We start from the raw sequence: 11,437 nt of genomic DNA on the forward strand, positions 1-11,437 counted from the left end.
TGATTCGATTACTGGTTAAGATAGCATGTACTGGTGTATACTGTATCAGTCTACACTCTGTCGTATACCTGGAGAGGGTTTCAGGGATCAACGCCCCCCGCGGCCCGGTCTGTGACCAGGTCTCATAGTAAGCGAATCACGTCGCTTAAACTAAATTTTAAAATTTTAAATATTAATCGGTTTAACATGTGGTTAGATGTACTAAACTAGTTAAAACCGTGTACTGTTCGTACCTAATTACAAAAGCATACCCCAGGAAGATCAATAATGCAATTAATTTTGTTTACATCAAGATGTAGATTCGTACAGTGAAATGAAAATTTTGCAATTTGAATTTATTCTGATGAGGTATGACCTTGTGTTTTAAGGATGAGCTTATGTACATGTAAAAAGCTTAAGAATATGGGACTCGTGCACTGAATTTAAACTTTCTCAGATAATGATATTAAACTGATCAATAATCCTAATCTAAAACTATTAATAAAACAAACTCTAAAATACCAAAATTAAGATATAAATTTTAAGAGGTATGACGGTTCTTAATTGAAATACTTACTAGGGAGCCAACAAGACCTTTCTCCAATTCTAGGACGAATTAAGTGACTATAAGCTGGAACCTTAGGAAGAGTATCCAGTATTATGCCAGCAACCGTTATGATCATAGGTCCTCCCCAGGCATATACGGAATATAACTTGAATCTTTTTCCATCACTGGCCAAGATGCCGGTTAATGGTATGCTGTGTGCAGTGGCTCTGAAATTATTATTATGCTATACAGTAGTCAGTGGTTAGATAAAATTATTATTTTCAAGATAAAATTATTAATACATTAAACATTCTTATGAATACCTCAGTTAATTGCTCCGTAAAGTATTCTTTTATCAAAGATGCTAATTTGGGTTTAAACTATTTTATAAATGGAGAGGAATATAAAATCACACTACCATGTGTGGAACAATTAAAAATGGACAGTCCTAAACCATTAATAATAATAATAATAATAGTCGGGGAAAGCTGTTTTCTTGAAGGGAGGGCAAGTAAGAGGTGTCCCGTAGCTCGACTGCTAGCGCACTCCTCTTCAAGGGGGGCTCCTTGGCGAGGTGAAGAGGCTCTTGGTCTGAGGAATTAGCCCTGTCGGTCTTCTTCCTCAGACCGAACCTAATTACCCCCCATTCTCCCCTCCCCTATCCCATCCTCCCCATCCTCCCCTTTTTCCATTCCTCCTCCTCCTCCTCACCCCTCCCTTTTGCCCTTCCTCTTTTTCTTATGATCTCACTGTCAGAATCCAGCTCATGATCCTCCCCGATATCGTTATACTCCTATCATATTGAAAAACATCTCTCTCAACTTGTAAAAGTATTGTCATTTTCGCCCCAATACCGATAAAAAGAATTATTCAATAGGCATTGAAACATTTTGAACATGGAACTCCAGAATCTCCCAACCTCAGTTAAGACCTTATGTCCTTCCTGCCCGGGCGGAGGCGTTAAACCCTTGCAATGCCTTTAGCTTCCGATTTCCCGCCTCTGTATATTCGAAATGTTTACAATTCGAAGTGATACTAACACAATTTGGGTAGCTTTCGTTTTTCAAAGAAATTTCGTCTATTTTGGCCGAATGCCCAAAGTCTGGTGGTGCCAAATTCCTAATACATCTTGAGTCATCCAAAATCTTGCATTTGTAATGAAGCTCACCCATTCCCGTTGCCAGGTCGGCAAATGAACGTAAATCTTGCCTCAAAAAAAAGCAGAAGGTCTCCCTTATGCTATGGCATTCTCATCGCCTCCAAGGGAGTAAACCCATTGTTTCTTATTCTGCCAAAATCCCCCACTTCTAGGGGTCCCATCTTCTGCAATCCTCTATTGTTACCCCTCCCAAGTTCAGGATAAGTCCTTTTGCTTTGTCTTGGCTCGTCCCATACAACAGTCTGTTCTCATCTTGCTTCCTTCCCCCCAAGTAATCGACAAGACCTGTCGTAATACCAACGCCCCTCTCTCAGAGTCCAAAAATCCACATTGCTCAAATCTTGCTTTGCCCCCTTCCTTCCCTCACCCTCCACGTTACCTTTCCACTCTGACTACTTCCCCTCTCTCTGGCTCTACAAGTAGATTCACCCTCCTCCTGACATCCCTTCCACCCCGTCCCCTCCCAAGTTTCTCCCTCTTTCACTCCCAGGTTTCTACCTCTTCTCCCCCCCCACCTCAGTCCCTTACACTTTTCCCTCCCCTCTAACTTTGGACAGTATTACTGTCCCAATCTTTACTCCCCTCCTCCTCCTATCCAATGGTTTCCCACATCTTTGAATTCACACTTGAACCATTTGTATATTGCAGAGACTAAATTCATGGACACTGATTCACTTTTTCCTTCTCTTCCCTCTCCTCCCATCTTCACAACCCCACGCGCTCCATCGGGAACATCTTAAGCCACCACTTGACTCTAACTCTAGTCCGTAGGTGCTTTACCTACAGATTCGTTTTTCTTCATGTAAGGCCTATTTCATGGAATATCCTGCCTCAGGGGAATCAGGGTACAAGTTTGCTTTCCAGGTTTTCCCCTGGGTGCCTTACAAATTATTTCGCTGTTTTCCAACCTATCTCAGGCTATTTTTTGTATTCTTGACCTTTCTCAGATGGGACCAATGAAGTGCTTCTTCTAATGATATTCCGTACTGTCAACTATTTTCCATACCTGCTCATTCATGATCCCGTATCCACGAATAAGTGGTTTCTATGTTCTTTATATCTCTCTCCTTCGAGCATTTTCTAGCTTTGCCTTTTCTTGTTTCATCCCTTACCACCTTGTTCGGTGATTTTAATGCCCATTTCCTGGGTCTCATTGTGACTCCCTGGCATTCAGTTGGAGGCTTTTCTTCCCTACCCCCTCCATGTTTTAAATCGGGTCTCCACCCATTTTGATCCTCATCTCTCTCTGATATATCAGTCTGCTCTTCCTCCACTGCTAGTTCACCTGGTCTGTTCTACCAGACTTGACAGCGATCATTTTCCGAATCTTCTTCTTCTTTCCTTTACCGCCGTCCTCTAAAGTCGGATTGGATCTTTACTCCACTACTGCTTTTAGTGTTCCTTCATCCTCCGTTATGACTTCATCTTCTCGACATGTTTATACCCTTCATTCACCCCGCCAGGAGGCATTAATGCGCCTTATCCTCCTGTTGTGCTCTGATCCGGTTTTAAACGCGATGGGGCATGTAAGAGCTGAGCTTGTTGATTTTAAGCAGAAGCGTCATGCTGCCGTTATCCGTGAACAAACGCTTGGGAGACTGCCCACCATCACCTCTGCTTCTTCTAGGTCAGTCGGGGTAGAGGTTAAGGTAAATACTCTCCTGACCCGGCTCTGTTCTAGGTCATGGTGTTGATATAGCAAACCCTACGTTGCCATTGAACTTGGCACCATCGGTCCGTATTTCCCAGGGTCCATATCCCCTCGTTTCTTTCCTCAAAGTCAGAGAGTTGGTCGGACTTTTGGTGCCTTTTCTTCCAAGACGGACCGCTAGCTTGCCGATCATTGGGCCTGATGACATTCATATTCGATGTTAAACATTTACGTCGGTAGTTTCCTCTTACACCTCTTCTGGGCGGAGTTCTTAGCTGGGAAATCTCCTTGTTCTCCCCGAAACGGACTACAGAACTGATGCCTCCCACTATGCCCCACTCTTCAAGTACAAAATGATGGAACGCCTCATAAATCGACTTTAATTGGTATTTAGAGACTTTCACAACAGTCGCTAGTCAAACTGGCGTAAGGTCGTTCCTGGATCCCGGAGTGTGTTCGTTCCAATAATCTCAAAGTTATTATATTTTTTGACCTTGAGAAGGCATATACATTATTTTGCTGGAGGCCCTTTGACCTCCAGGCAATCACCATCCTTCCAAGAACTTTTAACGACAGACATTTCCGTGTTAGTCAATATGCTTTCCCAGGACTCCAAGCTGAAAGTGTCCCTCAGGGATGTTTCTAAGCTAACTTTTTCTCCTTATAAATGTTTGGCCTCTGTTCTTCCACCCAATATTTGGTTCACTCTTTTGAGCTTCTACAGGCTGACTGTCACCTATTGCGTTTCTCAGCATCGTCGGCCGTGTTTCCATAGGGCCACCACACATGGGTTTAAATTTCATCCAAAACTCCCAAATTGCACTACGCTCTGGTCTCCGATCATCCTTTGTATCTCTATGGCCCACCGTGATCAGTCAGGTTTCTATCTCGCCGTCAGTTAACCTGCCTCACTTACCTCTCTGGGACAACTTTCACAGCCAAACCTTAAACCTTCCCTTGCTCATCTTTCCTGGGAGCTGATCGTGCTCTGCAGCCACCATCAGCCCTCGTTTTATCGAAACTCGATTATGGTGACCAGGCCCTCCTGCTACTCTCTCAGCCTTACTCATCCATCACCAAGGCTTGTTTGTGCCTTGGAACTTTTCCTCTTCCCTTGGAGCCTCTATACGAAACAAATTTCCACCTTGTCGTGCCGTGACCCATTGCCTTCGTTACTATGCTCTCAACGATCTACACAATCCCCATTTATAGAATGGTCACCATGTAGACATTCTTTGTTCGTGTTTGCTCTCCTTTTCTCATTTCCCTCTTGTCTTTTCAGGTTACCATTTAACATATTTCTGCATCTACTTTTACCCCTGGGAAGTTCCAGCTGTTAGGGTGTTCTTTCTCCCCTTCTGTCAACTGCCACGGTGGCTTACTCTTTTTCTTGATCACTTCCATCTCATTCTCTACCGCTAAGCAGATGCTAGCGCACTCAGCTCACACACTAAGGTCAGGGGGTCGATCCCCGGTACGGCTGAAAAACACAAGGACGTGTTTCCATAAGACACCTAATGTCCATATTCACCCATCAGTAAAATGGGTACCTGGGTGCGAGTCATTAACTGGTGTGGGTCGCATCCTGAGATACAACTGACCTAATTTGTCCGAAATACTCTGTATAACAAGGGATTTTCTCTACAATATATCACTGATGTCAGCGAGGCCTGTATTCCTTGTACATGTACTTGTGGGATATTATAGAGGAATCCTTCATACACACAGTAGTAAAGTTTATGAATGAACGTAGTTGGATTTTTCTGAGTTTGATCTGTAAACCAGTGAAATACCTTCGCCAAATAATCAAAACATCCATGGAGCGGATCATGTGACTAAAACTCGCCTCAAGAAAAATGTTCATACTCAATGACGCGGGGTATATACACTCAGATGATAATAATAATATAATGATTTTTATTTCACAAGTACAGGCGTGTAACTGAGTATATACACCGAGAGTTGTATATCTCTTGTATATACACCGAGAGGTGTGTAGCTAGGTGTACACCGATTATGTAAGATAAGGTTTGTCAGGAAACAAGCGTTTCCTGAAGCGGGTCTTAATCAAATGATGACCCACAGCTGAAGCTTTTGGTCATCTGGCCGAGGCCTTCAGCTGGCTTACCGGTCCTCCCCTTTAAAAAGTATGGTTGTAATGTACACCGAGACATATGCATCTTAGTGTTTATACTCATTGCATATACAATGATCTATACTTGCCCCTATAATGTTCTTAGCTTATATGAATTACTTATCACAGGGAAAAAAAATCTGAGTGTTTGCCGATGATGCAAAATCTTTAGGCACAATAAATATTACGAATTTAAATTTCTTTAGGATAACAAGGATACATTGCACAAATGAAGTGATTGATGGATGGAATTTAATGTAGGTAAATAACACGCAATGGAAATAGAAGAAAGTAAGATCAGGTTACATGAAGAAGGATGATAAAGAAGGATGACTGTGATAAAATACTAAAAACATCAAAGAAAGGAACTATTATAAAAAAAATTATCGTAGGATCATAAACATAGCTGTGATGAGATGAGGATATTTGTACCTCCTCCCATAGACGTAGGTCTCAGAGACTCCTAAGACAGAGCCAAGGCCGGGTCGGCCGGGTCACCATCTGGAAAAGACCCGGGCCGGGAGAGTACCGGGGAATCAAGGAGAAGGAGAAGAGGAGAGAAACTCCTATGCGTCTCTGGCGAATTACATGAAAAGATCTTTTGAATATATGTTAAATATATGGCTGGAGAAATGCTGGAAAAATATATTTCCAAGACTGATTGAAACTGGAATATGCAACTTTGATGGGATGCCCATGCCTAAAAATAGTGGACAAGCTAGAAAAGTTTCCAAGATATACAAAGTGGCAGATAAAAAAGTTATAATAACTAGCTGAAAACGCACTATGTCTACGCTGGCTGATAGGATGAAAAGATGAAACATAACCATATAACATAAAACGGCATGACATCTTAGTACCTGCATCAGGGATAACAAGAGCTCTGCAATAGATGTACATTGAAGAAAAAGTGAAACCAGAGGAATACTACAAGTTTTTCTTCTCAGTGGTAGACCAATGAAATGAATTTGTTTTAAATTGGAATTTAAAACAATGTATGAACAAATTAATAAAGAAGAGAGACAACGAAGATAACTGTTTCCGTAATTATAAACAGGTAATTACACAGACCGACAGGTGTGTACAGTATCTGTGTGTATCCACCGAGAGGCTTCTCTCGCTGTTCATACACTGATAGTTAATGATTAATTTAATAAAATGTTCTGAATAATTGCTTAGATGTCAATTGTACACTTAATGAATCACATACAAACGATAGACTTTCAACCTAACAGACTAATATATTCATCTATTCTCTTAACTTACTTAATTACTCTCCATATGTCCAAGCACATTACATTCAGCCAAAAAAATACAGCCAAAAATGAGTACTGGAGAATTATTCCTGGAAAGAGATAAAAGTTTCAAATTTATAAAATTTAAATTACTTAAATTTATAGTGACATTTTTATTTAATATAAACATAAGAGTATTAATTTTTGTACTACTGATTGGTGCAACACCTGAACATATATTTTACATACATTTGAGGTTTTATTCTATTTGTAACTCTAGACTTGAGGGAAAGTACATATGCAGAATTAGACAGAACCGTTGCTAATGAAGCGACACACACGGAATCAAACTTGGCCATTTTTAACTGGATATTATCCTTAATATGTACATAAAAACTAAACTAAAAAACTGAAAACAACGATAAAAAAAAAATTGTACTATATGTATAGTAATGAACACTTACGTTTTGTGCCAGGATGACTGTGACACGACAGTGGACATCGGACAGACCATGAGATTTAGCATTTATTATTAAAAAAATCAAATTAGAAAGGCTTTTCAGAAACTAAAATATAAATTCTGTTATTACAATAAATCTGAGCTTCAGAGATCTTTAGGAATTCAAAATCTCGTACCCTGTCCTCCTGAGCCCGACCTGTTATGAACAGCTGATATTAGCACAGCTACTGCTGGGTCTAATAGCCCAGGCTCTTTCTATACGCTATAGCGTTTCCTCTCCCCTTTACCCCCATTATTCTTCTATCCCCACTTCCCAGTCACCCCTAGTGAGGCATTACGTGGGAGTCAGTCTAGTCTACTTTATGCATTTCTCAAGAACTAATTAGAAATTTTGTCAAGGTGGGAGACGGCCGACGTGTTGAAATATACATACATATATATAATCTCCATGGGGAAGTGGAAAAGAATTCTTCCTCCGTAAGCCATACGTGTCGTAAGAGGCAACTAAAATGTCGGGAGCAATGGGGTAGTAACTACTACCCTTCTATTTAAATTACTAAATTTAAAAAGAAAAACGAAAGTTTTTCTTTTTACGTATATATAGTAATTATAACTGTCTTGACTGGTGATATATGGGTACAAGGAATTTATCTCTGATCACCAGACACTAGATGGGAAATGACTGACGAGTTTATAAAAACAATTACCGACAGGAAATAAACAATGGATCTACATACAATCTTACCATGTATAAAGCAGTGAATTTTACTTAGTTGTGGCGTATATACATAGGCTGTGAATAATGACAAATCTGCAACCAGAAGTGATGACATGTGGCACAAGAAACATAAGCCTTGCATGTCCCGTAGACTTGGGATGAAGATATGAAATGTGATAGTTAGTGTGAGGAATATAGCAGATATCATTACACCAACTGTCTGGAAGTAATCCTTCACTGTTGCTATCTCGGATGGCAAACGAGGGCACACAAAGGCTCCAAAATCTGAAAAAAAAGCAGGAATTATATGGGAATGATTTTATTTCTAATAGTAGATACTGGACCTTTAAGATAGTAATATAAAATTCCCATACGGAAGGTATAAACCTTGTAACTGATGCCAACAAATGTTTGAAAAAAAACCGGTTTAGCAAATTCCACATTTATTATAAAGTGTGATCATGTGATTAACATCCCAGGGAACAAAATTTTCTAATGTCCCAGTGTTTGCAGAAATGTAATACACTCAGGAAAAAGTGAGCATATACCTGAACCTGATAGGAGCACAGCTACATAAGCATTCATATATATATATGCTGTATTTTGACACTTTTCAACTATATGCAAAAGAGAGAAATATGTATACTTTGCCTGAAAAGCTGAAGCCCAAACTTGTCATGTCTTTTAGCTTGAAATTAATAAATGTGTTTTAAATGTTGCGAATGACACTGCCTGTGATACAAGTTGGTTTTCTAAACTGTATAAAAGAAACTGGTGCTTTGGGAACTAGAACAGTGCCCTGCCTATGTGGTCCCTCAAGGGAGGTTCCTTGATGCTGTGAGGAGCTCTTGACCTAACAAATTGGACTGGAGTTTACCTGTGTTCCATTCCCTTGAATCGAGTGAGAATGTCTTACATTCCCACAAGAGCTGTATAACCCCTACGGGCTTAGCGCTCTCCATAACATAATTAATAATAATAATAATATCAGTGTGGAAGATTTGAGGATAAAAATGACGGAAACGGATGCAGAAACAATACCTCCAGACGTTACTACCACTTTACCCCGCATAAAAAGCTATCTGTAGCTGGACCCATTATGTACCTTTGTAATCTTTTGACTACCGCCCACAGGATGGGTATGGGGTGCATAATAAAGATATTAAACTAAAGTGTGTGTGTCTGTCTGTCTGTCTGTCTGTCTGTCTGTCTGTCTGTCTGTCTGTGTCTGTGTGTGTCCTCACCTATTTGTGGTTGCGTGCGTGTGTGTGTGTGACTCAATCAATATTTGCACCAATAGCTCATTACAGTTGTGACCGGGTGTGGAAGTGTGAATTGCTCATTACACTATAATTTGTTCATGATTGTAGCCATGTATAAACGTAAGTAACCATTCTTACAGAATTCATTACCTTTGTAACTTGTGAGCTCATTACCTTTGTACCTAGTTCAGCTATCAAAACTTTGGGGGCCCAGTCCCTGGACCCATTACGTACCTCTGTAATCTGTAAATACCTTTGTAACTTGACATGATTGTGACCAGACCTACCTGGAGTTCATTACCTTTGTAAATTGTGAGTTCATTACCTTTGTAAATTGTGAATTCATTACCTCTGTAACTTGCTCAGCTATCAAAACTTTGGAGTCCAGTCCCTGGACCAATTATGTACGTCTGTAATCTTTTGACTACCGCCCACAGGATGGGTATGGGGCGCATAATAAACAAATTAAACTAACTAGCTTGAACATGCCAATTACTCCAATGTCAATTGTATACTATACTCCACTTTATAGAATTAGGACAGACAGTAAGAAACTAAAGAATCTGTCATACGCAAATATACAGCAGTAGTCTGTTCTACACCCCCGTCCCTATGTTCTCGACGATTCCTTTCCGCAGGCACTGTGATAGGTGAGGAAACTACGAACTTTACTTATGTCGAGAGCTATTTGTTGTAAGCCGTGAGTGATGTTCCAGCACAGACGGAAATGCTGGTCTGTTTTCATCAATGTCTTGCTTGGTTTGTTGTGCAGTATATGATGTTTTCTTTTATGTGTAAAAGTCGTGATTTGTGCTCACTGGCCGCCTTAATTTAGATATAGAGCCCAAGACATTCATTAGAAAATACCGTGAATAGTCTAAGTTTAGCGATACCCGAGTCACAAACACTGAGCCCGAAACATTTCACAAGTCACAGGCTGCTTGTAATCCATAAGGAAACTACTGTAGATAAGGTGGACGCCAAGTAAATGTAAATACTGTATGATTACTACAAAATAAAAACAATGTTAATATATAATTTCCAACAAAAATACTTACTTTCCTGATATTTTGTTGCAAGGCAGTAGCTGTTACTGTCGTAGGTGATACTGGTTTCTGGTTCATATAAGCTGCCATCAGTAAGTAGATAATATTCGTAACTATAACGAAAAACAATGGACCCACAGGGAGGAACACTGGAGATAACCACTTGATCAGTTGGAGAATCTGCTGGACTACCACTGATGGACTTATAGTCTAATGATATATTGCTGCTGAGACACCCAACAGATTGTATCTCTGCTTCTTGAGGATCACAACACTTGATCACACATGTTGAATTGTTACATATCTAGTAATATTAATAAATACAGATTAGATATGTCATAAAATATTACATTATATTACTTCTTTTTGATAATAATAATAATAATAATACATTATATTACACTATACCAGAGATAATTTCAAAGAGCGGAAGAGAAGTTGAGATGGTGTTATGCAGTTTGAGTAAATCTGGTACACTGGAGTTATCCTCTTTTGATTAAGCTTAATTCACACATCCCTAGATACTGCGTGACCCCCCACATGTTTAGCTATTCTATATGAAAAATACTACTACTATTAATAGTAAATATAATTATGTTGGTAGAATTACCGACAATATGTTAGGTAAAAAGGCACATGTCCAACTAATATGAAAAGTGCAACTAATGTAGAGAGCGAAACGTTGCCACAATATACTATCACATTAGTTGCACTTGTGTCCTTTTTACCTAACAATAATAATTATGTATTTCGGGCGTTATGTGATCCGAGAAAGGTATCCCCTTATTCCATAAGCTCAGTTGTGTGTGGTTAGCTAGGTTGTAGTTTTGGAGGTGAAACACTTCGGAATGCTTGGTAAACATTGTTATACGTCTGTGTCCTTCTGGAAAGACAGCTGTGGCATAAGTAATGGTGACTGTTCTTTGTGTAATTAGGCGGTGATGGACTGCTGCCAATGTCTTGAAAGATTGGATGAATTATGTAGATTGGCTTCAAGGCAAATGAGAGTTTAAGTAACTACTTATTTTATAATACGTATAACTCCTATTTACCCCATTTCTGAATCTGGGAAATATGGGATTTTTTTTTTCATAAGATTAATAACAGTGAAGTTTTCAGCTTGCTGTTTCACAGTCTGTATGAATTTAACTGTTTGAATAAATGAAGGATGTTCACTTATAACATTATTTATGCCGTGGTAGTTATGCTGATTGATTTGATTATTAAACAAGTATTATATAATGTA

The 11,437-nt window shown here is 39.5% G+C and overlaps 1 protein-coding gene across 1 annotated transcript in view; it reads right to left on the reverse strand.

Moving 5' to 3' along the window:
• LOC128702882 (probable G-protein coupled receptor Mth-like 3) overlaps positions 1-11,437 on the reverse strand; it is a 33,080-nt gene that overhangs the window by 9,003 nt on the left and 12,640 nt on the right. The window contains exons 3-6 of the mRNA XM_070102523.1: positions 10,204-10,495; positions 7,911-8,168; positions 6,737-6,815; positions 557-753 (exon numbers count right to left, since the gene is read on the reverse strand). Coding sequence (XP_069958624.1) covers positions 557-753; positions 6,737-6,815; positions 7,911-8,168; positions 10,204-10,495 — 826 coding nt within the window. The remainder of the gene's footprint in view (positions 1-556; positions 754-6,736; positions 6,816-7,910; positions 8,169-10,203; positions 10,496-11,437) is intronic.

This window comes from Cherax quadricarinatus, chromosome 82 (genome assembly GCF_038502225.1).
Source record: "Cherax quadricarinatus isolate ZL_2023a chromosome 82, ASM3850222v1, whole genome shotgun sequence".
In the NCBI taxonomy this organism is placed as follows: Eukaryota; Metazoa; Arthropoda; class Malacostraca; order Decapoda; family Parastacidae; genus Cherax; species Cherax quadricarinatus.